This window comes from Arabidopsis thaliana, chromosome 5, assembly GCF_000001735.4.
Source record: "Arabidopsis thaliana chromosome 5, partial sequence".
NCBI lineage: Eukaryota > Viridiplantae > Streptophyta > Magnoliopsida > Brassicales > Brassicaceae > Arabidopsis > Arabidopsis thaliana.
This window is the reverse complement of record NC_003076.8, coordinates 24,608,164-24,635,411: the sequence shown is the minus strand read 5'-3', so window position 1 is coordinate 24,635,411 and position 27,248 is coordinate 24,608,164. Positions and strand designations below refer to the sequence as shown.

The 27,248-nt window shown below is 38.1% G+C and overlaps 10 protein-coding genes and 1 long non-coding RNA gene across 30 annotated transcripts, besides 1 other annotated feature; 3 read left to right on the top strand and 8 right to left on the bottom strand.

Moving 5' to 3' along the window:
• Window positions 1-99: 99 nt before the first annotated feature.
• On the top strand, window positions 100-3,258 carry GUS1 (glucuronidase 1; the record flags this gene model as incomplete). Of its 3 annotated transcripts, none has more annotated exons than NM_125518.5 (10): window positions 100-233; window positions 791-1,030; window positions 1,132-1,168; window positions 1,247-1,430; window positions 1,500-1,648; window positions 1,755-1,988; window positions 2,066-2,255; window positions 2,330-2,455; window positions 2,553-2,652; window positions 2,735-3,258. In NM_125518.5, exons 2-10 carry the CDS (start codon window positions 815-817, stop codon window positions 3,116-3,118), a joined length of 1,620 nt encoding a protein of 539 aa, NP_200933.2. In that variant the 5' UTR covers window positions 100-233; window positions 791-814. The 3 variants fall into 3 exon arrangements, with proteins under 3 accessions (NP_200933.2, NP_851238.1, NP_001330163.1); NM_180907.3 differs by lacking the exon at window positions 100-233 and adding an exon at window positions 528-663; NM_001345460.1 differs by lacking the exon at window positions 100-233 and having other exon boundaries at window positions 716-1,030; window positions 2,735-3,118.
• On the bottom strand, window positions 3,201-6,156 carry AT5G61240 (Leucine-rich repeat (LRR) family protein). 2 transcript variants are annotated; one of them, NM_001203657.1, is made up of 12 exons: window positions 5,843-6,156; window positions 5,349-5,496; window positions 5,201-5,272; window positions 4,952-5,027; window positions 4,830-4,864; window positions 4,672-4,743; window positions 4,431-4,574; window positions 4,254-4,334; window positions 4,084-4,155; window positions 3,933-4,004; window positions 3,756-3,827; window positions 3,210-3,544 (listed from the first exon to the last, which is right to left on the bottom strand). In NM_001203657.1, the coding sequence occupies exons 1-12, from the start codon at window positions 5,925-5,927 to the stop codon at window positions 3,454-3,456; spliced, it is 1,020 nt and encodes a 339-aa protein (NP_001190586.1). In that variant the 5' UTR covers window positions 5,928-6,156; the 3' UTR covers window positions 3,210-3,453. The 2 variants fall into 2 exon arrangements, with proteins under 2 accessions (NP_200932.2, NP_001190586.1); NM_125517.4 differs by lacking the exon at window positions 4,830-4,864 and having other exon boundaries at window positions 3,201-3,544; window positions 4,956-5,027; window positions 5,843-6,154.
• A 287-nt stretch (window positions 6,157-6,443) lies between these two features.
• Window positions 6,444-8,225, bottom strand: ANK6 (Ankyrin repeat family protein). Its single transcript, NM_125516.4, has 2 exons — window positions 8,082-8,225; window positions 6,444-7,634 (listed from the first exon to the last, which is right to left on the bottom strand). Exon 2 carries the CDS (start codon window positions 7,156-7,158, stop codon window positions 6,634-6,636), a length of 525 nt encoding a protein of 174 aa, NP_200931.1. The 5' UTR covers window positions 7,159-7,634; window positions 8,082-8,225; the 3' UTR covers window positions 6,444-6,633.
• Window positions 7,395-7,520: a sequence feature (AT5G61230.uORF1).
• A 221-nt stretch (window positions 8,226-8,446) lies between the features above and the next one.
• Window positions 8,447-9,839, top strand: AT5G61220 (LYR family of Fe/S cluster biogenesis protein; the record flags this gene model as incomplete). Of its 3 annotated transcripts, NM_125515.3 has the most annotated exons (3): window positions 8,447-8,558; window positions 9,048-9,357; window positions 9,580-9,839. In NM_125515.3, the coding sequence occupies exon 2, from the start codon at window positions 9,092-9,094 to the stop codon at window positions 9,353-9,355; it is 264 nt and encodes an 87-aa protein (NP_200930.1). In that variant the 5' UTR covers window positions 8,447-8,558; window positions 9,048-9,091. The 3 variants fall into 3 exon arrangements, with proteins under 3 accessions (NP_200930.1, NP_001330535.1, NP_001330536.1); NM_001345459.1 differs by lacking the exon at window positions 9,580-9,839 and having other exon boundaries at window positions 8,461-8,558; window positions 9,048-9,355; NM_001345458.1 differs by lacking the exon at window positions 9,580-9,839 and having other exon boundaries at window positions 8,489-8,558; window positions 8,626-9,355.
• On the bottom strand, window positions 9,781-12,164 carry SNAP33 (soluble N-ethylmaleimide-sensitive factor adaptor protein 33; the record flags this gene model as incomplete). Of its 2 annotated transcripts, none has more annotated exons than NM_125514.5 (5): window positions 11,889-12,164; window positions 10,906-11,464; window positions 10,679-10,772; window positions 10,456-10,586; window positions 9,781-10,243 (listed from the first exon to the last, which is right to left on the bottom strand). In NM_125514.5, exons 2-5 carry the CDS (start codon window positions 11,383-11,385, stop codon window positions 10,046-10,048), a joined length of 903 nt encoding a protein of 300 aa, NP_200929.1. In that variant the 5' UTR covers window positions 11,386-11,464; window positions 11,889-12,164. The 2 variants fall into 2 exon arrangements, with proteins under 2 accessions (NP_200929.1, NP_001332102.1); NM_001345457.1 differs by having other exon boundaries at window positions 10,046-10,243; window positions 11,669-12,113.
• AT5G08990 lies at window positions 10,223-10,479 on the top strand. The gene has a single exon (NR_143147.1). It is a non-coding gene; the product is annotated as an other RNA (long non-coding RNA).
• A 581-nt stretch (window positions 12,165-12,745) lies between the features above and the next one.
• Window positions 12,746-15,268, bottom strand: AT5G61200 (myosin heavy chain-like protein). 4 transcript variants are annotated; one of them, NM_001203656.2, is made up of 7 exons: window positions 15,094-15,268; window positions 14,840-14,994; window positions 14,684-14,743; window positions 14,495-14,597; window positions 13,751-14,415; window positions 13,482-13,649; window positions 12,746-13,387 (listed from the first exon to the last, which is right to left on the bottom strand). In NM_001203656.2, exons 2-7 carry the CDS (start codon window positions 14,954-14,956, stop codon window positions 13,331-13,333), a joined length of 1,170 nt encoding a protein of 389 aa, NP_001190585.1. In that variant the 5' UTR covers window positions 14,957-14,994; window positions 15,094-15,268; the 3' UTR covers window positions 12,746-13,330. The 4 variants fall into 4 exon arrangements, with proteins under 4 accessions (NP_001190585.1, NP_001330630.1, NP_200928.2 ...); NM_001345456.1 differs by lacking the exon at window positions 15,094-15,268 and having other exon boundaries at window positions 14,840-15,026; NM_125513.2 differs by lacking the exons at window positions 14,684-14,743; window positions 14,840-14,994; window positions 15,094-15,268 and having other exon boundaries at window positions 13,151-13,387; window positions 13,751-14,528.
• Window positions 15,269-15,358: 90 nt separating this feature from the next.
• Window positions 15,359-20,159, bottom strand: AT5G61190 (putative endonuclease or glycosyl hydrolase with C2H2-type zinc finger domain-containing protein). 11 transcript variants are annotated; one of them, NM_001345451.1, is made up of 11 exons: window positions 19,689-20,147; window positions 18,823-19,388; window positions 18,333-18,722; window positions 18,095-18,229; window positions 17,799-17,990; window positions 17,560-17,718; window positions 17,141-17,439; window positions 16,839-17,058; window positions 16,433-16,759; window positions 15,862-16,280; window positions 15,359-15,748 (listed from the first exon to the last, which is right to left on the bottom strand). In NM_001345451.1, exons 1-11 carry the CDS (start codon window positions 19,930-19,932, stop codon window positions 15,526-15,528), a joined length of 3,174 nt encoding a protein of 1,057 aa, NP_001331007.1. In that variant the 5' UTR covers window positions 19,933-20,147; the 3' UTR covers window positions 15,359-15,525. The 11 variants fall into 11 exon arrangements, with proteins under 11 accessions (NP_001331007.1, NP_001331009.1, NP_001331006.1 ...); NM_001345452.1 differs by having other exon boundaries at window positions 17,141-17,430; NM_001345453.1 differs by having other exon boundaries at window positions 17,141-17,430; window positions 18,823-19,564; window positions 19,689-20,139.
• A 781-nt stretch (window positions 20,160-20,940) lies between these two features.
• On the bottom strand, window positions 20,941-22,545 carry AT5G61180 (Putative endonuclease or glycosyl hydrolase; the record flags this gene model as incomplete). The annotated part of the gene is made up of 3 exons (NM_001345445.1): window positions 20,941-21,358; window positions 21,526-22,007; window positions 22,095-22,545. The coding sequence occupies 3 exons, from the start codon at window positions 22,543-22,545 to the stop codon at window positions 21,167-21,169; spliced, it is 1,125 nt and encodes a 374-aa protein (NP_001318852.1). The 3' UTR covers window positions 20,941-21,166.
• A 302-nt stretch (window positions 22,546-22,847) lies between these two features.
• Window positions 22,848-24,380, bottom strand: AT5G61170 (Ribosomal protein S19e family protein). Its single transcript, NM_125510.5, has 4 exons — window positions 24,171-24,380; window positions 23,825-23,915; window positions 23,569-23,752; window positions 22,848-23,282 (listed from the first exon to the last, which is right to left on the bottom strand). The coding sequence occupies exons 1-4, from the start codon at window positions 24,252-24,254 to the stop codon at window positions 23,210-23,212; spliced, it is 432 nt and encodes a 143-aa protein (NP_200925.1). The 5' UTR covers window positions 24,255-24,380; the 3' UTR covers window positions 22,848-23,209.
• Window positions 24,381-25,082: 702 nt separating this feature from the next.
• Window positions 25,083-26,807, bottom strand: AACT1 (anthocyanin 5-aromatic acyltransferase 1). The gene has a single exon (NM_125509.3). It carries the CDS (start codon window positions 26,629-26,631, stop codon window positions 25,273-25,275), a length of 1,359 nt encoding a protein of 452 aa, NP_200924.1. The 5' UTR covers window positions 26,632-26,807; the 3' UTR covers window positions 25,083-25,272.
• Between the last annotated feature and the right edge of the window lie 441 nt (window positions 26,808-27,248).

The following is a 27,248-nucleotide window of genomic DNA, read 5'->3' as shown; positions in this document are numbered from 1 at the left end:
TTTCAATAGAATATCAATTAACAAAAAAATTGGTACAGTTTCGGTTTGGTGTAAACGGTTTAATTAGATTAAGCATGCTTAAAAGAGAGAGACTTTGATGAAGTGTTGTCAACTCCAAGAACAAAAAGCACCTCTGCTCTGTTTTGAGATCCAACCACAGTTCAAACTAATCAAAAGTCCCAATTTCTAACTTCAGTCTAGGCTTTTTCTCTCCATGGATCCTTGATTCTGAGGTCAGTTTCTGTTCTTGAGGTTTTTTTTCATTCTGCTTTCTCTCTCAATCAGATTTTCATATCATCTCTTCGAGAAACATAAATTATAAATATTTAGTTATGACTTATGAAGGTTACAAGATTAAAATTAGAAATTAATGATTAAATCATCCAAAAAGTCAACTAATGCCCTTATCCATGCTTCTCTGACACCAACATTTGACTAATCTAATTAAATTAGGAACAAAATTATTATCATTAACAAATACACCTCCAACATTAAGTAAAATTTCTATATACACAAATTTTCAAACACTAATGGTTTACTTTTCAACTCAAAATTCGAAATAAATTTTCCAAGAAATATAATTCTTATATCATTGAACAAGCCTCCAAGTTTTCTTAATAAGTTTTTCCTCTGTAATCATCATTTGCTTGTTAAGATAAGCAGGTTTCAGTTCTATTATTCCTCTTTTCTAATTTTTTTGGATTATATTTTCCATCTTCTTGATATGTTTTTGGTTGTAACTGATTACTAATTCTTGATCGCTCTAAAAGTTCACTTTTCTTTCTTACAGATCAACCAATCGAAAGAAACCAAAATGGGCTTCAACGTTGTTGTGTTCTTGAGTTGTCTGCTTCTACTTCCTCCTGTTACTTTTGGTAGCAACATGGAACGAACCACCTTGGTTATAGACGGCTCACGTCGAATCGCTGAGACCGATGAGAACTTTATCTGCGCAACGCTTGATTGGTGGCCACCTGAAAAATGCAACTATGATCAATGTCCTTGGGGTTACGCATCTCTCATCAATTTGGTATATAAAACAACTTTGAGCTTAATTTGACTCTTACTTACTTCATCTTAAATATGCCTTAAAAACTCTCCTTTTCTTTTAATCTTTTGAAAATGACTCAGAACTTAGCTTCTCCTCTTCTTGCTAAAGCTATTCAAGGTTTGTGACCTCTATCACAAACCGAAATATTCATTTTCTCATAAACTTCTTTTGCTGAAATACTTTGATTGTTGTTAGCTTTTAGGACGTTGAGGATAAGAATAGGTGGTTCCTTGCAAGATCAAGTGATCTACGACGTTGGAGACTTGAAGACTCCTTGCACTCAGTTCAAGAAAACTGACGACGGATTGTTCGGATTCTCTGAAGGATGTTTGTATATGAAACGTTGGGACGAAGTTAACCATTTCTTCAACGCAACGGGGTAAGTATAAAACCTTAGTATGGTTTTATGCAGAGCATAATTCACATTGACTTAACTCTAATTCTACAGAGCTATTGTGACTTTCGGTTTGAACGCGCTGCACGGGAGAAATAAACTCAACGGAACTGCGTGGGGAGGTGATTGGGATCATACCAACACTCAGGATTTCATGAACTACACAGTCTCAAAGGGTTATGCTATAGACTCGTGGGAGTTTGGTATATAGAACTAGATCTCTCTTTTCTTATGTTGTTTCTTATTGGCCCATGTTGTTTCTTATATATTAGTGTTGGTCCTTATAACACGAGCTCTGTTCTTGACTAGGTAATGAGCTTAGTGGAAGCGGGATTTGGGCAAGCGTGAGTGTAGAGCTTTATGGGAAAGACTTGATTGTACTGAAAAATGTAATCAAGAACGTTTACAAGAATTCTAGAACCAAGCCTTTGGTTGTAGCTCCAGGTGGATTCTTTGAAGAACAATGGTACTCGGAGCTTCTTCGGCTCTCTGGGCCTGGTGTTCTTGATGTCCTGACTCATCATATATACAATCTTGGTCCAGGTGCTGCATATGAAAAATAAATCAATAAGAGACTCTCTTTGTAGCATTCCTAAACAATGTTGAATTTAGTGTTGCAGGGAATGATCCTAAGCTAGTGAATAAGATACTAGATCCAAATTACTTGAGCGGAATTTCGGAATTATTCGCGAATGTGAACCAAACAATTCAAGAACATGGACCTTGGGCTGCTGCTTGGGTTGGAGAAGCTGGTGGAGCCTTTAACAGTGGTGGCCGTCAGGTTTCCGAGACATTCATTAACAGTTTCTGGTAAGACAGAATCAAATTCCACATTCTATCTTTACTCGGTTTCTATTATTGACAAAATGAACTCTTCTCTTAAGGTACTTAGATCAGCTCGGTATTTCGTCGAAGCATAACACCAAAGTATACTGCAGACAAGCTTTGGTCGGAGGTTTCTACGGTCTGCTTGAAAAGGAAACGTTTGTTCCAAATCCAGATTACTACAGGCAAGTTCATAAAGTATAATCTGTAAATCCTAAACCAGCATGATTACTGTAGGCGAGTTCATAACATAAACTTCTTGATCTCGAACAATCTGACCAGCGCGCTTCTTTGGCATCGTTTGATGGGTAAAGGCATTCTCGGCGTTCAGACGACTGCCTCGGAGTATCTACGAGCTTACGTTCATTGCTCCAAAAGAAGAGTGAGTGTATATATATCTCTATCTTTCTGTCGCTAAACTATCCTCTAGTTTCGGTTTGTAACTGCGAAATCTATCATCTTAGGCGGGTATAACGATTCTTCTGATCAATCTGAGTAAGCACACGACGTTTACAGTCGCAGTCAGCAATGGCGTGAAGGTGGTTTTGCAAGCAGAATCGATGAAGAGGAAATCGTTCTTGGAAACAATCAAGAGCAAGGTTTCTTGGGTTGGAAACAAAGCTTCGGACGGATATTTGAACAGAGAAGAGTATCACTTGAGTCCCAAAGACGGTGACTTGCGTAGCAAGATAATGCTCTTGAATGGTAAACCTTTGGTACCGACAGCCACCGGAGATATCCCAAAGCTTGAGCCGGTCCGTCATGGTGTGAAATCTCCGGTTTATATCAATCCGCTGTCGATCTCTTTCATTGTGTTGCCTACCTTTGATGCTCCTGCTTGTTCTTGAAGAGGATGGTAACTGGTGAAAATCAAACATTGAAGAACTACTGTAAATTTCTTGGCAATTGTATATATGATCGATGTAACACATACTATTGTATACTGGAAGTGGTTTATTCCAATCTAAATATATATAATCATTTGATTAAGGAGAAATATAGATTAGTGGAATGTGTCTAACTATACAATATGAAGATAAAAACTTGTAGTCTTATGCTTTCTTTCATTTGCAAATCCACAGACCATACAAAAAATAATAATAGTGAAGAGGGCTAAAGTGGAACAATCTCTAGGTGGTTCTGAGACGTTTTCTCGAGAACCTTCCTGGAATCTTCTATCCGGTCACACGGCAAAATCGGCATCAGAAACTTCTAAAACTTTGTGGGTACCAATTGGGTTCACGCCTGACTTGAACATGTTGCCTTCAATGTACCTGCAAAATAGAAACAGAACTCCTTATCGTCAGAGTGGAGAATGAAGAAAGAAAACATTCAACTTTTCTGAAAAACCAGTCATCATAAACTCATCCAGATGGATTTCACACAAAACAGTTCACATTGTTCAAATTCTTATACTCGATGGGTTTGCTATTTTGTCTGAGTCAAAGCTTTGATGAACTCTTCAAAAATTGGGTGAGAACTCACATTTCTTTGAGGAATGGATGCTTGTAGAATGCGTCTGGGATTCTCCCGGTAAATTGGTTGTGATCAAGGTACCTGGTTTCATCAACATCATGATCCCATTAGAATGCATATTTTCTTTTAGATAGTAAGCAAATCAAAGACAAAGAGAAAGATCAGCGATCTAGCACAAAGACTTACAGGTATGTCAGTTTAGGAATATGAGCAATGGCAAAAGGAATGTTTCCAATAAATTTGTTGTAAGACAGGTAACTGCAAAACCAATCAAACAGACATCAGAGATCTAGTGATATAGTTTATTGCAGAGAGATGGAGAGTGTAGACTGCTTACACAATCTCTAAGTTTGTAAGATTTGACAGCTGAGCAGGAATCCCTCCACTCAAATAGTTATTATTCAAGTACCTAATGAATCGAGATTTTAAAAAGAGAAAACGTAGTACATAAAAGAATATATCAAACGGAAGAGAGAAGCAAATGGAAATTTCTGAAGGGATGCTTACAAGTTGCGAAGAGCTGGGAAACTTCCATCAAAACGGATGAGCTCCCGTATAGTTCCCACCAAATGGTTGTTACCAACATCTCTGAAAAATAATGGGACACAAACCAAACATGATCTCAGTAAATAAATCATTGGAGGGTACCCAAACTATATGTAGAAAACGGCATTTGGTGTTTACAGGTGGCGAAGGTTTTGCAGAGTCCCCAGTTCGGCAGGAATTCTACCAATGAGACGGTTTTCTTGAAGGTATAGATACCGAAGCTCGGGAAGAGCAGCTAGTTCCTTGGGAATTTCTCCCTTGAAGCTATTGAAGCTCAAGTACCTTAAACATAAAAAGAAAAGAAGAAAAAATATCATGATTTCATGTGGATAAAAATGGACGATCATCAGAAGGTAAAAAGAAACATTAAGGTACTCACAAATGGGTTAGTCTCTTCAGCTCCCCAATCTCGGGAGGGATCACATCTTGTAGTTTATTCCACCTCAGGTTTCTAGTGATAACAACAGAGTAAATGTTTAGGTGAAGTATTTGGAAACTTGACATGTTATGATGGCACAAATAACAGACTTCTGTCACGTAAGTGCTAAGTTCACTCTGAAGAGAATTGGATCCTGAGTTTGGTCTCAGAACAACTTATTGAGACAAACTTTGAAAGGAAGTAAATCAATGATTCATATCGTTGTGAGAGCACAAGGAACATACAGTACTTTCAGCCGTTTCAGTCGTCCAATTTGTGGAGGGATTGGACCAGTCAACTTGTTGTTATGTAGATCCCTGAAATATCAAAGAAACCAATACCAGTTTCAATTTAACCATCTTAAAACAGCATAACTCTAAAGAATTATTGGGGATCTCGTTTCACAAACTAGGTTGGAAATATCTGTTCAAAGAGTTCTTGCATCAATCTACCTAATGTCACAAATAAAAAGGTTTAGAAAGTAACTTACAGTCTAGTCAAATCCAGAAGGTTTGTTACTGCAATGGGGAAAGGTCCAACAATCGAAACCGCATAAACTTCTCTGCAAATCAAATTCAGTGAAGCAAATCAGGTTGCTACAAAAGAAAACACTAAAGTGAGAAGAAACCAGAACTTACAATTCTGTGACAACTCTATAGTCTCCTTGTGTAGAACACGTGACACCAGACCAAGGTGGAAGGTCTCCATCTCCACAAGGATCGTCACCAACCCATGAATACACCACTCTCCATCCCAAAGAGGCTTTGATTTCATTCAAAGCTTTCACTGTCCACAAGAGATTAACTTTGAGGAAAGCTGATTATAAAAGATACAGTAGTAACCAACTACCATGATGCAGAGATATAACAAACTTCTTGAGACCAATAGTATCAGATCCAATCATTGTTCACACATAATTAATATTTCTCAATTTGAGCTCAGCTCAGCTCAGATTAGAAATAGATGAAAGAAAAAGGATCGAACTTGCGTGCTAAATCATGGAAATTGATAAGAGATAGAACGAATCTGGATAATGGGTATCTACCAAATCTGTTAAAGAGCTATACAAATTCAATCAATGGAGGATCGATCATAAACACAAAACCAGAGGGTGATTAAAGTAAAAACTTACCATCTCGCTTCAATGTCTTGGAGTGAGCAAAAGCAATTAAGAGAGAGAAGACGCAGATCAGAAGTAGCTCACAGCGAGAAGCCATGGTTTTTGCTTAAACAGCCAAAGTGAGAAAGAGAACAAACGGGATCTAAGAAGAGAGCGAAATTAAAAAACTCATTTTTATTTTCTCTTCCTCCTCCTGAGATTCGTAAACCGAATACCGTGTATTTCAAACCCGCTATCTCACCGACGGGTCTGGTAATGATCCGGATGTTTTCTTTTTGGTTAATGGGTATCGACCAAATCATTCATTGAAGAGATAGAACCAATCTTGTTAATGGGTATCGACCAAATAATTGTCATTTGTGTAAAATTATTGCATTCCTTACCTTAATTAGTTAAACATGTCCTAAGACACAAATGACAATGATTAGAAACATATGGTGCTAACTCAATTAAGAGCAAAACTTTGCTTCATCCTCGCAATCTAGCTATATACATATCCATGTCAATTATGTTAAATCACACTATGTCAATTACCTGCATTAATTTTTAGACTTAATGATTCATAAGAGACCAAAACCGATTATCTCATATTTTTGGTTGATCCAGAACCGGTTAAACAAATCAAATTCGGCTAGGATATCAAACTGGAGTTGCAAAATAACACACTGAAGATTACATGAATGTATCCGCAGTTTCAATGTTTCACATAGCCCATAAGATCAAACACCAACCATAATAGTTCTGATAAGTAGTCTCAACTAGAAAACAAAACAAAACACACCGAGAAACAACCAAGAAGAAGTTCAGTTGTCAGAACTGGAAGATGTGTCTCCACCAGATGAAGAAGAAGACTCGCTGTTAAGCTTCTTCATTTCCTCGTACGCCCATTCAAGGCCGTGACAGTAATGCACCGGCGGATTAAACCTGGTATCAGTTATATCATCTGCCAAGAATGCGCCGTTCTCCACCAGAAACTTCACTGCTTCTCTCTTCCGCTCTTTGGCTGCAGCGTGGAGAGGAGTCCACCCGCATGAGCCCCATGTTTTAGCATCAATGTTGGCCCCACGTTCTAGGAGTAAATCCATGACTTCAATGTGACCTCCCTCTGCTGCAAGGTGAAGTGCACTCACTCCTTTTGATTTGGGTCCCCATGCTAGAGCATTCACATCCATTCCTTGGTCGAGAAGCTGCTTGACAGATTTCAGATCGCCTTTTCTGGCTTTGATATGGAGCGGATTCCAGCCTCTGTCATCGACATTTGATCTGGGAGATCGGCGTCTGAATGAGTTACGCCGGAGGGAGAATGCAGCCGACGGTTCTTGGAGCATTTTGGGTCTGAGCTTCAGCTAAACAAGAACTAGCTTCGAAACTAGGATCCGGATCTGTGTAGGACTACGAGACTCGGGTAGATACTAACCAAACAGGGGTTTCTTATTCTATGCTTTTAGTGTAAATCTCTCAGCCAAGAATGTCTAAAGAAGATACTACTTGATTTGCAACACTATCCAGACTAGACAGCAAAGGAAGCAGACTAATGTAATTAAGTTGAAAGAGAGCAACTCAATTAACGGGAGGCAAAGGAGTGATTGGCGATGCAGTAAGGGAAAGAAGGATTCAAACCAGGGCCGAAGACACTAAGCTTTTGAAGGATCACAGATAAAGCCATAGACAGGGAAGAGAAAATGAGCATCAGTTTGTAAGAAATATAACCCTAATGATTGTGAAGAATCCTAACGGAGCACGACCACATCGAGACTGAGAAACCCCCAAATTTCAGCCTTAGAGAACACTGACCTTACCAAACCTATCAACAAAAGATGGAGAAGAAAACCAAATTAGTGAAAACCAGATGAACACAACAAAAATGCTATAAATTTCTCTGTAATATAAATAACACAACAATCCAGCTCGTGTAGAGTTTCAAAAGTTCATTCAGAATCCAATTACGACACTTGTAGTCTCTAATATTGGCAAATCTACAAACAATACAATAGAATCAGAAAAAATACCCTCACAGAGACAAAATCAATCGAATCAAGGGGGAACTAACGAGTACAAATTTTAATCATCGATCACCAATCAAGTCAGCTACAAATTACACATGAATCAGAACAAATCACAGAAAAACATTGACGAAATAAGAATCCAACGATGAATCCGAAACGAAAAAGAGAAAAATCAATCTCGACACGCAAGGATTTTCACACATACTTATGAACACAAGGAATCGAAAAGTTTGAGAGGCTCGTACCGTAACCCAGCGAGGAGATAGAGATAGAGAAATGGTGAAACCAAGCTCAGAGATAAAAATTTACTTCTCGCCAGAGAGATCGGAGTTTTTTCGCAGTAGGGTTTTCTCGTCGAGATAAGAGAGAATCGAATTCGTGTAGAGAAGGAAGAAGGCGTGACAGAGAATGATAAATATCGGTTTTGTTTACTATTTCTTGTCGAATATGCCAGCTCATACACCTTCATTAAAAAAGGCTGGCTTATCACATATTGGCCCAATTTAACAGGCCTTTGTGTCTAGCCCATTCTAAAACCGGTTCTTTTCTTACTCAATCTAAAATTGATCCGGTTCCCAAATCAGTTTTCCCGGTTTAGTTTTGGGTAAACCTAAAAGTTTATTTATTCCCCCGAACGACCCAGCTTGCTGCTATCAAAACCTTCGAACGGAGAACTTCAACGGCGAGCTCGGGAAATTAATACTCTCCGACGATTTGATTCGGTATGTATATGTATCTGGAGCTCGTTATCGTCAAATTCTATGCTTATCGGATCCTCTCATGATTCAGATGTATTGTCTCTTTTGGCTGTGACTGCAATTTCATCCATTTTACTGAAGTTTAGGATTACTAAGTGCGTTTATGGCCTTTTAAGGTTTCTTCTTGATTGTTTTAAGCGTTTGCGATTAGTTAATATTGGTTCTTTTGCGTATTTTCATGAACTCTAGTGCCTAGTTTCTAATGTTGCAGCAACTGGTTCTCATACCTTATATACACTACTCAAATCAATACTTATCTATATACTAATGTTACTGAATCTAGGTTCTTTTGCTCTATAAATGATGTACTGGTCCTTAATACTTTTCACTTATCTATATAACTTCTTGTTACATGTCGAAGTGTATAGCTTTATCCCTTGATCATCTTGACTACTTCTCTTCCTTTTCGGCATTGCTAATCTCAGCTTCTTTGTGTTCTTATACTGATTGCAGTTAACCAGGCTTTGTATAATTAAGGGTTAGTTTCCAATCTTGCAATGGTGTCTAGTAGTGAAGTTCTTAGCCTATGTCGTGCCTTGCTTCGAGCGGGACGTCAATTCCCTGATTACAACATTAGGGAGTACAGTAAGCGAAGGACCTTGGATGGCTTCCGCATGAACAAGAATCTCACTGACCCATCGAAGGTGACTGAGGCTTATGCTGAAGCTAAAAAACAGCTTTTTGTTGCTGAGAGAGTGCTCAAGGTTTACTTGGCATATCCTCCCAAGACCAAGAACATCATGGAAGTCAAGCTTCAGTAGATGTATGTTTGTCATTACAATATCCTCCAAAGCTATTTGTTTTTAATGGTCATGTTGGAGCCACTTTATATTCATTGATTGTCGAGTTTGTGGCTTGAGAATATGATTCGGGAACAAGTGGTGTTTGTATGAGATTATTATTTCCTCTATTCATAGTTCTTTCCAACTATGTCAGATTGCTTTGTCTAGTTCTCATTAGTAGTCTTTGTGTTTTATGGCTTCAGACATTATACAAGTGAAGAAGAGGACATTGTGGAATATATCCCTTGGATTGTAGCTGAGGAAGACTAAAGGGAATGAAGAGTTCCTGGTTTTTTTGTTCTTTTGAATAATCTCACATGATTGTGCAGTTGTTGCATAACATATGTTCCAACTTGTCTGGAGTTTCTGTATTCTTATGTCGTATTCTAGCACTGATATTTTTAGGTTATAAATCTGAGATTAAAACTCATAATTTCATCTATTATCAGAATTTCTTGAGAAAGCTTTATGATACAGATAAAAACGATACCAAAGTTGCTTCTGTTTGATCAATAAGTTTTTTGGTTTTTTGTCACAAGATCAAATACAAACACAGATAGCAATAATGTATTTAACATGATAAGAATCTTTCCAGTTTTAAAGAACAACTTCATAGAGAATAAAACAAACGAGGAATGAGTGTAATGAACATATAAACCCTCTGTTCATCTACTTTCCAAGCAAACGGCGACCACGTTGGTTTGATTGTTGCACTCTGAAGTTGAGTTCGTCAACATCATCATGAAGATGGTCAAGTCCTTTGTTCTGCTTCTCGATTTCGCTTCCCATGTCAACAGCCATGTTCTTTAGCTCGCCGAGTATATCACTCAAGTCTGAAAGCCCATCGTCTTGCTTAGCTTTTTCCATCTGTAATAAACCAGTATTAAGTTTAGTGGCGTCCAAAACACATGTTTTTCACTCAGATATATATGCTCATCATTGATGAGTCATCAATGTCTCAAATTGTTAGCATTACAGGACCACAGATAAAGAGTTCATGCATCACTCATATCAGATGCAGGAGTATAGTAATGTTCTTATGAAAGGAAAAATTGAAGAGAGGGAAGAGAAGTCCAAACCTCCACTCTCTGATAAGCATCAGCTGATTCGGGGAGTGGTTCTCGGGTTCTTGATTGTCCTCTGGGTGCTGAGTTCAGTCCCAGTTTTTCCCTTTTCTCTAAGTGGTTAACTCTTCTCGTTGGTGAGTCATCTAAGCAAAAACACAAAATAAAGGATTCAGCAATTAGGTGAAAGTAAAATAGCTGCGAGAAGAATTGAGATATCAATGACCAAGAAGCAAACCTCTGGTTACGACGGGACCATTTATAGGACGAGTCTTCTTTGGTTTCCAAGTCTTTGAAAACATGCCTCCAAGGCTTCCAAGAAGTTTCTCACCCTGAAAACCAAAAATCCAACTAGTTTCAGCATCAAATGTCTACCGTCTTCTTATCTCACACCAACTAATGTCCTCAGAAAAAGATTGAATGTTTCCATTTTATAATCAAGAACCAGAAGGAAGAAAAACTCACACGACTGAGATCATGGTCGATTTCAACGGCTTTATGGTGCGTCCTAGTGATTTGCTCGCCCTGATCGTGTAACATGACCAAAGTTCTGGTAGCATCAGACCTTATATCTTCTGCTACCTTCAAACAACCTTGTACAGATTTCGTAGTCTCTTCAGCCTTGTACACAGCATAACCTTCAAGCTCCTGAACCGACTGGTTTTCAATACCACCAGAATCACGGAAATTGTTCTTGTACTGGTATTTGGAGTTCGAAAACAATGACTGTTTGGATGAACTACTATCTCCTTTCTGAACTCTCTCACCACCAAAAGGGTTTGTCATATCAGCCAAAGAGGGTTCAGAGGTAGTCCTCTTAGAAGGGTTAAGGGTATGTTTGTTGTCAGATTCATCATCTGAATCGAAAGGATTTGGCTTGGAAGACTTGAGGTCGACTGAGTTATGCTTGGGAAGATTTGCCGGTGATTTCCTTAAACCAAACATTGTCTCTCAGGATAATATCACAAAGCTTGTTGCTTCAAACAAAAGGAACACTTGGATTGGTTACTACTAATAAACCTTCCTGCAGAAACCAAAACAGTAATCAGGATTGATGCTTTGATTCTAACTTGTAAGCTAAGAGAAAAGTTGATCAAATCAAAGGTATAGATAAAGTAAAGCAACAAGTCAAAAACGTAGCATCGAATGATTTCACTTCTAAGAACAATTTAAACGATAACATAAGACGAGACCAAAAAGTATAAGTTTTAGTTAATCAATTTTAAACCTAATTTTGGGCATAATTGAGTATATGTAGCGGCTAAAGAACCCAAGACTATGAAAACCACACACAAAATTCGCTTAATTATTTCGATAATTCTCTCTGGAACGAAACAATCGCAGAAGAGGAACGGAACAAATCGAAAGCCCAGGATCTAGCAGACGGAAATTGAGAAGAAAGGAACTGAGAATTTTGAAGCAAAAGATAGAGAGCAGATTGTGGTTACCTGGATGAGCGAAGTGGAGTCCGTGAAGAAGAAGATGGAGAAGATGAAGATTAGGTTCTTAATGAATAGAATAGAAGAGGAAGGAGGACCAAATCAATGCGAAGAAGAAGAAGAAAGGAAGAAAGGATCAAAAAGGGAAAAGATTTAACGCGGAGACGACTCAGAACGACCCAAGAATTTGAGAGTACAACAAGGAGGTCTTTGGGTATGTGTTGACGAAAATTTATCAAGGAGATTAAAAAAAAAACAAATTGTAGAAAGGAACGTGGATCAATTAATAAATAAAACAAAATCATTTAATTCAAATCTAAAACGGTCATATATATAATTCTTTTTTTTTCTAGATCAAACTTCTAAAAAAGTAAAAAGTAACTACTTTCTAACGAAAATAGAGCAATTTAGATCTTTTTAATTGTATATAGGACGTAATTGTGGATATAATAAACGTAGTTGGATTTTTTCTTACAGAGAAAGAGTCATTTTCTTATATTTTTCTAATTTCTGCTTCTTTTTTTGTACTGATGGTTTAGTTGATAAATTGTATGAGCCCAAAAAGAATGGGTAAGTTGTCAATTTTGTCATCCAAAAAGAATGGTCTTTGTTGAATTTGTCAAAGAGAACATATTTTCGCCCAAAACCAAAAACTACTTGAAGATAGAAAATTGTTTGACAATATCTATGGATATGATCATGCCTAATTTATCTCATTAATTTTTATTTGTTACCGGTTACATTGATAACGACTACAACAAAATCTTGATGTCCTAGTAGATACGATATTTCAACATATCATTTTGGTGAAGAACAAGTTGGAATATGTTTTTGCTTAAAGTCAAGTTGGATTAGGTTAGACAACAAATCTACAAGTGTCTTGATTAACAATAAAGACAACAGGTTCTTTTCCTTGACCCATTCATTTATCCCTTTGCATCAACAACAAGGTTACTAGACTCTGCACATACATGATGATACAACAACGCTTCCAGATTTCTTTATTTTCACAAGAAAAAGAAGAACAATAAAAGAGAGAAAAACGGGCCATCAAATAAACTCAGCCTTATTGACCTAGGCTCATTACAGGCCTATCAAATAGAGTCAAATAGTAAGAATCTTCTTGGTCAACGACCACAGCTTTCAACATTCTCTAGAGACTCATGTCAATTTCTCAAGATCTCTACATGTTGCTGAAGGCGTAATTAAACACTTAGAAGCCACATGAAGAAGCAGTTTTTTTTTTTGGTAGGCACATGAAGAAGCAGTTTCACTCTTGTAAAACTCAATTTCCATATATAAACATAATCACAGGGATGAAATCTATATTCCAATTTCCAATCAAATTGGATTATGTACACTTTAAATACATAAGAATTCAAACCTTATAGCTTAAAGGCTTATTTGAGGCATTAACTGTGATTTCAAGTTTAACTCGAACCTTAGCTGGTTTATACAGCAGGAAGAGGAACTAAGCAAGTTGAGGACTTGTTCTTCTCTCTCTTGATCTTAACAAGAAAATGGATATTTGTTAGGTTCCTTCAACAATATCTGATGGCTCAAAAAAAATAAAAAAATTGGAAGATATAAAGAAGCAAGTACCTGTGCTTCTAGATTGGCTATTCTTTGTAATGATGCTTGTTCGATGCATGCACGCCGCTTGCATTCTTCCTCCAATAAACATGTCATTTCATATCTTAATTCAGCCATTTCTTGTGTTAAGTCCTCTGCTTCTTCCTTGGCCTTTAGTTTCTCTTCTTTCAACTCATCCTTAGGCATAACAAAATAATGGTTTAACTAGTTAGAATATGTGTGACGCTGCAAAAAGGCACCAAATTTTTGATTCTACTGTTTTGTTTGGTAACTAATACCTTGAGCTGCTTTACAAGATCTTTGTATTGAAGTATCTGTCTTGCCATATCTTCCATTTTGTCTCTCAGTTTCCCATCCTGGAAAACCTCTAATTTCTTGATGATGTCATGGAAACAATCTGGATTTACAGGCGCTTCACTTTCACTTTCCAACCTTCCTCTAAAGCTTTGACGTAAGTCTTTGATATTCCTTTCAGAGGCTACACATCTCTCCATCAGCTCCTTGTTTTGCTTCTCTAAACACTCAGCATTCTCTTCTGCCTCTCGAGAGTTCAACCGTAGCTCCTTGACTATTTCTCTTAACTTATCGTTTTCTTGGATGCTTTCACCTTGAAATTTCTGAGCATCAAAGAGCGCCTGCTCCAACGCTACTATATCAAGTTTTATGCTTTCTATCTCACACTGAGACTCCAATGTTAAGGATGAGACCGACTCCTCCAGCTTCTCAACAGAAAACAAAGAAAACTGTAGCTCAGTTTCTGTGCTCTCCAGTTCTTGCAACAACAATAGCTGCTCAGATTTCGACGAACACAACTCCTCCCTCAAATAGTTAACTTCTTCTTCCAATTTCCCTGATTTAGTTACTCTGACTTCAAGATCGAGTACATGTTCACTCAGGTCGTTCATTTCCTGGCTTCTGAAGTTTACTTGATCCCGCAAATAATCTGAAAGACAAAGAAAGTGTTTTTTAGCTCATATAAAATATATGCCTAGATTTCAGTTTCATGAGAATCTCTCCATTACCAATCTCCTGGTAGCAATTCAACAATTCTTTCTCCAACATCTGAATTCTTCTCTTATCTTCTAAACGAGACTCTGACAACGAATTCGCATTCAGTTCCAACCTCTAGGGTAAAAAAAAAAAAGACAACAAATCTCAGAAAAAGTTTGAACAATCAATTCACTAGTCTAAAACACACAAGAGGAACATACTCTGACAAGTTCAACACTCTGTGACTGAGATTCTCTAAGCATCTCCTTTTCTCTCCGTAGCTACAATTACAATGAAAACATGAGATCATAAAGCCAAAAATATGAACTTCATCAATCTCTGAGACAAAGGATATAGAGAAAGAAAAACAGATTCACCTCCATACATCTTGAACCAATCTGTAAAAGTTCGTCAGCATCAAACGAGTTGTCAACATCGCTTCTTGAACTACTTCCCGAGCTATCTCGCGAGCTACTTCCCCAATTACTCGACATTAAAAAAGACTAACAAATTTACACACAAGAGCTGAAAACTGGACCAAGAATACGAGTCATTAGCGACCAGAGACTATAAGAAAAAGAAAGAAAAACACATTCCGACGAACACAAGCATAGTCGTAGGAAAGCTTTACCTGGCCGGTGAAGAGTAATATTCCGACGACAATACTTGAACTGAATTTTCCAGTTTCCTTTTTATCTGCTTTAATTTAAACAAGAGAAGGAAGATCCGGATGGGTCGGGCCGGGTCGGATAAGTAATCAGGGTGGCCCAGTTGAGCTGTAGTCGTAAAGCAAATAATGCAATTTTTGATGATTACATTACAGACTAAGCCGAAAATTCTGTTGGAAAAACCGGTCGTTATTTCCCAATTTATTGAGAGAACCTATATACTACAATGCCTAAATTCTATTGTTCTTGAATCTTTTTTAAGAGGTAAAGTTTATATATAAGAAACAACAGTAAGAAATAAGCAAAAGCCAATCCAAAATAAAACGTTAATCTGCCATTCAAAAGAAAACATCCATTGTTGACAACTTAAACATGAATTAACAATTCACATTATTTTAATATTTTTTCCCCCAAAGGCGAGTCCAAAAGTTATCAGCTTGGCCCTTAATCTCTTCCCTTTTGGCAGCCTCTCCAGGAAGATCCTTGCGTCCTCCAGACTTGTTTTCGGCTTCCTGTGCTTTTGGTTCGGGTTTATGCTTCTGCTCATCTTCCAAATTCTTGGCCACATTCACGTTTGGTGGCAGTTTTACTCTCTCAGGAATCACATCTAAACATCCTCTGTAACCCAAAATCCAAGCAACCAGTTAGACACACACATATTGATCGAGATTCAAGAGAAAGAGAGAGAGAGAGAGACCATATTATACACTCCCATGAATGTTGGCTCTTACCTCGGTTCATTGGGTATTCTAGACTCTCGATTCTGTTCAGTGAAGACACGGTGCACCAAGTTCTCAGATACGGTGTGTCTCTCCTTCAGTTCCACTTTATCTTCTGGTGCCCCTCGAAACCCAAGATCATCCATCTTTACAAGTGTCTGCTCCTCTGTTGCTTCTTTTTCTTGATCGGTTTCTTCTCGGATTATCCTTGAGTCAATACTGAACTGCTCCAGTGCTTCTCTATGTTTTTCTTGGTTCAATTCCACTTTATCTTCTGGTGCCCCTCGAAACCCATTACCATCCATCTTTACAAGTGTCTGCTCCTTTGTTGCTTCTTTTTCTTGGTCGGTGTCTTCTCGGATTGTCCTTGAGTCAACAATACTGAACTGCTCCAATGCGGAGACATGCTCAAATGCGGAGACAAATGCCTTCTACATCGATATTTTAGTTAAGGTCTAATATATACTTCATCACTTTCGATAGGAATCAAACCTAAGGATATTATTTTTACTAAGATTTGTAATATTCATTACTAAAAGCAGATTCCAAGTTCACGAAAGAAAACCTAAATAGTAAGATTTACCTCTACAAGCTCCTTCGCCATGGTATAATGGTTCTGACTCTTCAGTTGAGAATCAAATGTGGTTTGGTTTTTGCATGATACTTTCTTCGTTTTTTCTCCATAATCTTTAGAAAGCTTGCCTGGTCCAGTAGACATAGTTTCGTTCTTGGCTGATTGTGATTCCAAGTTCTGTCGGTGTTTTTTCCCATATGTGTGACTTGCAAATGCAACCTTGCTGTTGCAGCTGATCTGGCAGACTTGGCACCACACGGGCTGCAAACCCTCTGGTTCCTTCAAAGGATTGGTTGAAACGCTGGACTGAGAACCATTGCTGGCTACAAAGGCGGCCTACATCAAAAATAAGAAGTCAGAAGGGTTTGATATTGATCAAGGATAAAGAGGTAGAACATGAAGTAAGTGTCACTACAGTAGTATGTTTTTGGTTCGGCCAATGAGCTTTGTTATCACAAACAACTGTTGACAAACCCCGGCTATCACAAATCACTACGCAAAGATGACAAAGTTTAGATGCAGCTGGTCTTGCATGGCGTACGGTCACCTCGATTTTCTTCTTCTTTACCTCCCATGAATGCTTAGTTTCTCCTTTGGAAAGGTTTACAGGCTTGACAATGCCATCAAAACATTCACTATGACAAAAGTTGGAGAATACATTTAGATAATTGCATCTTTGACATACTAAGCAAGCAAATCCAAGTTAGCAAAAATTACCTTGCTTCCCTGGGTACTTCAAAATCAGATCTTAGGTCACCAAAGAAAAATTCTCCATTTGGAATCTGTTTGTTAAGAGTCTCCACCCAGTCCTTAGTACTTGGAAGAGGTTCTTTTACACTGCTTTCTAAAGTGCCACAAATCTTTCTCAACTCTTCGTTTTGCTTCTCAAAGAATTTGGTATGCTCTTGAGTGTTTTGAGACTGCGACTGAGGTTCGGCTATTGATTCTATTGGTTGAGCTTTTTCTTGGGCATCTTTCTCTTCAAGCTTACTCGCATTGATGAGTACCTGATGCAACTATATAAGCTTCATTCTTTATATATTTTACCACAGTTAAGACTCTCATATTCAGCATATGTTTTGCTACACTGGAAATTGTAAATTAAAATACCAAATTACCAATATTAAGAAACTGACCTCTGATTGATTCACCATGACAACATGCTTTTCGAAACACTTGCTATTCTCTTGAGCGTTTTGAGACTGCAACTGTGGCTCTACAATTGTTTCTCTTGGTTGTTCTTTTTCTCCGAAACCTTTCTCTTGAAGCTTCTTAGAATCAATGAGTGCCTGATCCTACGGTATTACATAAAGCATATGTCTACCACACTGTAGTTTTTTATATGCTCTCAAATATGCAAAAGTAAGAGACATGCCTTTGATTGATTCAGATTGGCAGCGTGCTTCTGACCCCTTAGATGAGTTTCAAAGACAATTGGACTGTGGCACCCCACATTGCACATACGACAAATGTATTTAGCACTTGCATTACGCAGTGCAGTCATTTCTTTTGGTTGACCCTTTACTTCATCACCTTTCTCTGGAAGCTTCTTAGAATCAACTAGTACCTAATCCAAAGCTATAATATCAGGCATATGTTTTACCAAACTGCCAACTTATCGATGTTAATAAAAATTCCATATAATCGAATAGCCAAAAGTTAGAAACTTGCCTCTAATTGATTCACCATGGGAACCTGCTTCTCTTGAGCCTTTTGAGACTGCAACTGAAGCTCTGCAACTGTTTCACTTGGTTGTTCTTTTTCTCCGACTCCTTTCTCTTGAAGCTTTGTAGAAACAATGAGTGCCTGATCCAATGCTTTTAGGTCAGGCATATGTTTTACCAAGCTGTCAAATTTTCTATTGCTATAAATTAACAAGTTCTCGAATAACCAAAAGTTAGAAACTTGCCTCTGATTGACTCAGCATGTTGGCATGCTTCTTACCGCGCAGATGAGAATTAAAGACAATCTGACTCTGGCACACCACATTGCACATAAGACAAACGAATTCAGCGTTTGCCTGAGCTCTACTCTCAATCATCACCTTCTTATTCATATTATGTTTCTCTAGAACCTCTTTGGAAGGCTCAGCTGGTCCCACCAAAATGTTTTTGGACTTACCTGATTGCAGTTCCAAATTGTTTCGGTGTTTTTTTCCATAGGTGTGATTTTTATATGTATCATTGTTGGTAAAGCTGATCTGGCAAACTTTGCACAACAAAGGTTCGACAAGAACTGCTTGATGTATGGGTTTGGCTGAAACGCTGGCCTGAGCTCTGCGACTTTCTACAATGGCAGCCTGCACAAAGAATTCAAACAATTTTTTTTCTATTCCTTCTAGCTACCATACAATTTCATCTTCAAGAAGAGATAGACCAACAAGCAAGATATTAATTTACCTGAGATATATGCCTTATATCTGAAAGGTGAGCGGTGAACTTTTCAAAGCTATCACATACAACATTGCATATTCTGCAGGTAGTAGCAGATTCCCCTGTGGCTCCACTGCTATGCTGAAGCATATTTTTTCTATTTTCTTGAAGTGATCCTCTTGGAACATGCTTTTCTCTGGTTTTATGATCCTTAGTATCTCCAGCGTTAGAAGTTGAACCAGTTGGTTGGCTAGGCTGAGCTTGTTCAGAAACTGGAAGTTTCGACACACCTTTATTAGAGACACGAAAACCCCCATTGTTAAAGAGTAGAGAGGATTCAACACTTGTAAGAGGAGGACCTCCCGAGGCTAGGACTGTCCAGAGCCAAACATCTCTGGCAGCAGCAACAAGCGGCACAGAGGCTCGTGGAGGTTGAGCCAAAAGAATGTTATACCTCCTCATTCTTAGCTGATGGAGAGCGTTAGAGAAGTCTCTGTCACCAGAGATTAGCAATAAATTCGCTGGCGCAGGGTTGTCTATTGCCCACAACAACATATCCACCAGAATCTTCTTATCGCTCGCATCTTTCACTCCTGTTCCAACCACCAAAACACCACAAACCCAATCATATACTTCCACAATTAGAAAACTACTTAAAAACTGAGATTTATAATCACAGTATCCAAAATCAAAATGGAGAAACCCAATTCAACATACAGAAAGTAAAAACCTAAAATTGCAGATCCAGGACGAATACATAACTAATAACCTAACCAAAATCAAACAAAAAACACACAAAATCAACAAAACAAAATCCCAATCCAAGAAGAACAAAAACCACAAAAGCATCTAAACAACGACGAATCACAAAATGGGTTTTGTGAGAAGTACACCTGCTGGGATGTGATTAAGCGCAACACCAGTAGAAGAAAGTGCTTGTTGATGATGGAGAGGGATGAGATTGGTATCGCCATAAGCTGAAATTGAGACAGGTCCACAATAATTCATCTTCAACAAAGACGAACTCACATTCAAGGCAATCACGTGCGCATCCCAACCTCTGGGTACCTCGCAATTCTCTATATCCCACCACACCGATGTTTTGGCCTTCACGTAATCCGCCTCCGCCGTCGACATCACCGGAGATACTAGAGAGAGAAGAGACACTTGTTTCTGAACCAAAAGTTACTCTTTACTCCTCTCACTATCTCGTCGAAGATCGGAGCTTGCTAAGGTGAGTTATGCTAATCTGACAATCTAAGTTTTAAGAAGTTTCCACTAAGTTCTTTCCATGTTGACGAAGAAACCTTTCGCTTTTCGCAAAGTCTGCTTTTTTATTTTGTCCTCTGTAGTACGATCAAGTTAAATACAGTATTCTACTTTTTCGACAATTATTATTTAAGCCACGTCAGCATTTGAAAAGGCACCAATCAGCATTTGAAAATAGCCGTTGTAACTTTTGGGGGCTGTATCTCCCCATCGGTAATTAGCGAAAATAAGTGTCATAATTAGTAAAGGATCTTTTCTTAATAAGAAAAAATTAAGGCTACTAAATAAATCGGTGCATGCACGTTAAAGAAAATAATTGGATGTGCAGAGTTTCAAAATTGTATTAAAAATACAAGTTTTGTCAGAACAATTATGTTTAGAATTTCAATTCCATAAACTACAAAAATGATTATAACTTGTGGGATTAAATTTACATCAAAATCTGAAATCTTCCGGAGCAACAAAACTACAACTTGTACGATCGATAATCAAAATTGCTCAAATTTGGCTCAAATTATTCCTTACCAAAAATCCATAGACCTCAAAGATCATTATATCTATTACTCTAAATTTAATTAAAGAAACAGATTAGCTTGACTTTTAAGTTTGTTTTTGTGTTTCCGCCCTGAAATATGACTTGCATTATACATAGCTTCGTTCGAGCAATCGACCTGGCAAAGCTTACAGCGGAAGGTTTTCGATTTTGCTTCGGGTTTGATTACACCAATGACATTAGCACACTGACAACAAAAATCAATTAAGAAAATGGTTTCAGCTAAAGAGTACAAAAAACTGTCAAAACTATTATATCAACATTCCAGTAAAACATTATTTCCCACATATATATATATATATATAATCACGTTTAAGTAATTATCACTTCACATCATCATCTACTAGGTTCCCAATTTTTGAAAAAAAAAAAAGTTATCAACGTGGGCTCAGCTCTCGGCTTTTATCCAAAAACACAGACGAGACTAAATGAAAACCGAAACCAAAAGTTGTTCAACCAACAACTAAAGATGAGACTCAAAAGACAAGTTTGGGAATTAACAAACTCTAATCGCATTATGTCTTCCCTCCAAAATCTTATATGAAACGATTAGGGGGTCCTGCAGATGCGCTTTTTGGAATGCTCGTTTTGGTCTTCAAGTTTTTCTTGGTGGCTTTTCCCTAAGATGTGTGTTTCATAACTTGCTTGGCTGCGGAAACGCAAACGGCAAACTCGGCACCATGCATACTTTGGTTCGGTTGAATTACTGACAAGAGGGCGTCCACGGGCTACTAGCTCAACCTACACAAGTTGAGAAAATGTACAACAACAATTGTCAAGACTATATCAACATAAAACATATATATATATGTGCCTCACATCTAATGCCCGTAGAGTGAACTCAAGATTAGGCTTAAAGAGAGGACAATATTCAAGCACACATTAAGAAAAAGAAATGTATAGCTTACGTTAGCTCTGTGCCTTCTACCAGAGAGGTGAGCGGTTAAATCATGGTTTGAGCAAGAAACATTGCATAATTCACAAAAACTCCGGCCCCTCTTGGTCCCTTGAGCTTGTTTAGGACCCAAATGTCTTGATACCTCATAGGCAGAATCATGATGATGACGTCTAGTAGTGAGATCAATAGGTATGTTAGGACAATCGCCATTAAAAATGCTTGTCCATAACCATACGGTCTTTGCAGCAGCGATGAGTGGCGTTGAAGCTTTCTCAGGTCGAGCCAAAAGAATGTTATACCTCTTCATACCTAGTTTGTGAAGAAGATAAGAGAAGTCTTTATCACCAGAGATGAGCATTATGTTAGCAGGAGCTTGGTTGTCCATTGCCCACAACATGATATCTACAAGGAGCTTCTTGTCACTCCCGTCTTTTACTCCTGTTAAATGCTCACCATCATCAAGAACATAGAGAATAATTAAGCCATTAGAGACTACAAAGCAAAGACTGGTCTCACTAACTCCAAAATATTCATACTTTAATTTATAGCTAATCAGGTGTTTCAAGAAGAGAGATTAACCGGCAGGGACGTGATTGAGAGATACGCCGGTGGAAGAGAGAGCTTGTTGTACAGAGGAAGGGATTTGATTTGTGTCACCATAGGCATAAATAGTGAGCGGACCACAGAAGTTACTTTTCGACAGAACTGATCTAATGCTCTGAGCAACCCCATGAGGGTCACAACCCTTTGGAACCTCGCAGTTCTCAATGTCCCACCAAACTGACGTTTTTGCACCAGCGAAATCCGCCTTCGCTGATTCATCTACGTCCGTTTTTGGTTGATGGGTGTCTTTGGCCGAGATGTGACTGAGTCCAAAGCGGTTAAAGACCAGAGGCTCATCAAGAGGAGCGACTTGATCGGTGTTGCCATGAGTAAAAATGGCATCAAAACTATTGAGAACCTCGCGGTTCTCTGTGTCCAGCAACGCCAATGATTTAGCAGTTGCGTACTCTGCTACTGTAGCCGCCATTTTTAAAAGAAATCAAGTGTTCTCAAACAGAGAAACTGAAATGGGAGGTCAGGGTTTAGAGATTGTGTATGAGGCGTGAGCTTTTGAACTGGAATTAAAAGGGGCAACGAGTTTTAGAAACTAACGGAGACACCCTAAATTAGTGGAGTATATGTTTTCTTGAATTTGAAATGTCCCTCAATTTTCGAAATTTAAAATGTGATCATATAAATTGTAGTATACGTAACGGTTTCGATTCTCAAGATTTTGATTTTGTTTTGAATATTACAAAATAATAAATGTAATTCGTTTTTTAATGGTTACCTCCGTTTACAAGAAATTTTAAAAACTTTGAAACGTTCACAATTAGTTATTGGTAATCTCTGTTTCTACACTTTGATTTTGAAGAAGAACGAGGAGCTTAAATGTAAAAACCTAAACAAGCCATTATCAAAATTTTGATAACTAATTTCATGAAATAGAAAGGAAAGGAGGTCAAAGATGAAATCAAATATATAAGCCATAAGTCGCTGAGAATAAAAAGAGAGGCAATTTGTAAACGAAAACTCATCAAAACAAAAATGAGAGGGAATTCTACTACTGGTTTTCATCAAATGCAACTCATTCCATTACTAAATCTCAAACATAAACCTTAAACTTGGAGTTGACCATCAGTCGCTATGATTTAGACAGCAGCTGCGATCCTTCCAGCGACTTGGTCGAGATCTCTCTGACCACTTGATGTGATCTTCCTTCCACTGGTTACATCAGAACATGTAATCATAAGCTAGCGAAGATGAACAATTGCTTCCATAGGTATATTAGTAAATGACGCAGTAGTACATTCTAAAACCATTTATACACACTTCATCTAGTGAGTTTTAATAGGTCACAATTACAGTTTCAGCAGATTTCTTAAGCGAAAATCGAATCCAAGTGTCTAACTTGTGTTATACAATTTTTATTTTCCTACAATTTCTTTGTACCAGTGTATTAACTTAATTTAGGCCAATGAGAAATCTAAACTAGAGACAATATACTTACCCCTTGGTGTCGAGGTCAACAATGTTCATGGTCTGGAGTTGCTGAAGAATGTGACGAGCAACACCACCACTGCTCTTGCAGAAATGAGGAGGACGGCTTCCGTTCCTCTTGCTTCCTCCATAGATCCTACGGAAGGCACCAACTCCAAGACCACCCCTCAGGTAAACCTTCCTAGCCATGGAAGCTAAATAGAACAGATAAAGACAATGCTAAATCCAATATGTAGAAGATTTGACCAGATGTTATATATACATACCAGCTCTGATGTAGTACCAGTCAGGGTCATATGGAGCAAGCTCCTTAAGTTTACCAGTCTTGACGATGTCTGTCCACAGAGGCAGCTCAATCTACATGGAAGGAACAACATTGGAATCAAAAGCAGAAACCTATCTTCACTGAAATGACACTAGCAAATCACTGTTTAGACTTTATTGAGATTTGTAGTTACGATTCAAAATGCTCTAGAGTAAGGCCAAATTCAAGTTTCAATCAGGCAGTGATCATTGCAGTTTCATGAGGTAATCGTAATCCCAAACATCAATCAAAATACTAGATTAGGGACAAACGATGCGGACCAAAAGCTAAGAATCACGATTCGTTACCTTGCCGGAACGCTTGAGATGGGCAGCGTAAGCCTTGACGAACTCGTGTGGAGAGACATCCTTCACTGTTTTACCTGTCGCCATTGTTGTCGCGCCTTTGATCCTTCTTCTCCTCCTTTGTGCTGCGGCGTCGGCGATACTTGAAGACGGGATTGAGGAATTATGATAAACGATTAGGGCTTTTGAGGAGTGTGTGTGAGCGGATTTTACATAACTACCCTTATTGTTTTAGCCTATGGGCCTATGACATATATTCGGCCCGCTAAACTCTGAACCCTTTGGAAAATATTGTGGTCCCACGTTTCTGAGAAAATTAAAACAAGGATTTTTTTTAAAAAAAAATTTTTTATAGATAAAAAAATAGAACAAAAAATAATATCACAATTTCGTAAATTATTGTTGTTTTTCCGAAAAAAAATTCTTTGTGGAAAATACACGAGTAGTCATATGTTATTCATCATTTTTCTATTTAAAAGTTTACTAAAAATCTGGTGAAAAATGATATACATCTTTTTTGTTACTAAAATTGTTTTTTGTTTATCTAAATGTAAAGATTAGTACCCACATTATTTAATTGTTTTGTCTATCTAAATTCATGTATTTTTAGGGGAATAATAAAACCAGTTACCAAAATTTAATATAGGGTTCAGGAAATTAATAGAAGAAGAATAATGAGATTGATTTACACAAAATATGGTAATTGAGTGGGGCAAAAATAGGATTTGAATTTCGAGTAAGGGGGTCAATTTAATATTTGAACCCAAATTATATACTAAATACCAAATAATTAAGCTATTAAATTTTTTTTTGTAAAAGTCATGGGGTCAAGTGACCCCCCTCCTGAAGCTGTACCTCCGCCACTGCGTATCACAGCTTTTTTTTTCTGAAATCAAAGTTTCGATTTTTCAAAGTAGGGGGAAATAGATTCACTGATCATGAAAAGTCTACTAATATTTCAAATATGGATGATTATTGTACCCCAAAAAATAGAATTCAAAAGACAGAATCAATACAAATTTGCGTAGTACATATAGGGCAATTATTGAACTAGAAATAAAAATACAAATAAGCAAAAGCTGGGATCGATTAAGACCGTACGTTTTCAGTTTCCAATCCATTTGTAAAATAAAGACAGAAAAGTATCCATCTCAAGTTTCTTCAAAGAGATGCCAATCTCGACGCCACCGATACCATCTCTCCTCTTGGACATAGAGAACTCATCGTTCTTGTAGATAGACATTGTCTCAGTGTGAATGGGTCTTCCCCACCCGAAGTCCGTTTCGTACATCCCAATCTGGTTCGACCCGTTTACGACCAACAACTGTGTACCCCATTTCATTGTCTTTGTTCCTTCCTCATACACTTTCCAAGTTGACTCTACCCCTTGTGAAGCCAAACGTTTGACCGAATCACTGAGAATCTCGACGGTGTTGACAAATCCATCTTCTCCCATAAACTCCTTAGCTTTGTATTTATAGAAATCCATGGCTAAGACACAAGTCCCGAAGTATGTCACAGGGACTGGTGGTTCTAACCGGTTCCTAAAATCAGCAGCGTACATGAAACGAACCGGTCGGTTTGGGTCACCACTACGTGCCTTCACCATGCATGTCCACACATGGGCGAACGTGACTACGAACGTTGACAAGTGAAGCTCAGCGCGTGTTGACTCTTTCTTGGCTCTCTCCTTGAGTTTCTCAATGTTTTCAGGACTTATCTCGATGGTGATTCGGAGGACGTTGTCTTTAGCGTTAATCTCTTTGACTGGAGGTAGCTTTAGGGTTCTTCCGTTCTCTTTGTCGTCCTCCGTAAGATACGGCAGAAGTTCGAGCATCTTTTGTTCAAGTCCGGCTGGAACATTGACGACAGAACGATCTAAAACCGTTGGTAGAATTTTCGGTATGGTGCCATGTTTACAAGTGTGAGCCCATGCTTTGTTAAATTTTTCAGCCGTTTTGCCGTCCAAGACGACATGGTGGGCTGTGGTTCCAATGCAGAAGCCTTGTTTCGGGAACAAAGTGACTTGCAGAGATACAACAGCCCCCGAGTCAGAATAAATCGGTAGCTCGGGTATTAGAGGGCGTAACTCTAGCTCTGGACGAAGCCCTCTGCCAGAGATACGTGAGAAATCCGCATCAGTCTCAGCCACTGTGAGAGAGAGTGTGTCTCCTGAGAGAACAACTAAATGCGGCTTTGGATCTTGTGAATCCCACTTAAGGTGACCCGTGAATAGGCGAAAGTGAGTGAGGATGAGTGAAAGAGATCGCTCGAGCTTGGGGAGGATGGAGGAGTAGAAAACGTCGCGAGATGATGATGATTCGGTGAGTTTGTAAAAGAAGACTTGCTCGGTAGGGTTGAGTTTAAGCCACTGTAAATCAAAGAACGAGAGTGGGACAATGAGCGGGTCGACGGAGGCGGTTGCAGGGCTGACTCGGGAGATCTTGATCACCTTTAACGCCATTTCTCACTTGTACTCTCGTCTTTTAGATAATATTCCTTTGTACGTATGAGTTTATTCAGCTGAGTATCAGATGGAGTTAACTCTTATACTAACATAACAAGCTACCGAGTCAGCCCTAGTCAAAAACGTTGGTTGGAAGCCAAGGCACGTAATTACCATTTGAATTATTTTGGTCCCTCCAGAGGCGGCCAGGCGGCTTAAGCCAACTGCGACTGCCAGATATCATAGATAAAAATTGTTATATATATATATATATATATATATATATAAAATATATAATTTTATTTTTGTGGTTTATATTTATTATTTTTGGTGGTAAAAACATTCTTAGAAGATAAATTTTTGTAGATAAAAGGCTGAAAAATAAATTTATGGAAAATATATAAATAAACATTTGTGAGCAAAATGTGTCTACATAAAATTGTAATTTTCTCGAGTTAAAAAAAAGCAAAAAGTGAAATTTCCAAAAGCCTTAAACTAGTTTGAGTAATTTAAAAGTGTCCATAGTTTTTTCTTTTTTCTTTTTATTCCATAATTTCTTGAGTTTTTCAGAAATTACTATAATTCTGTTTAAATTTTCAGGATTTCCTGAATATTCATGATGTTTAGTTGTCACT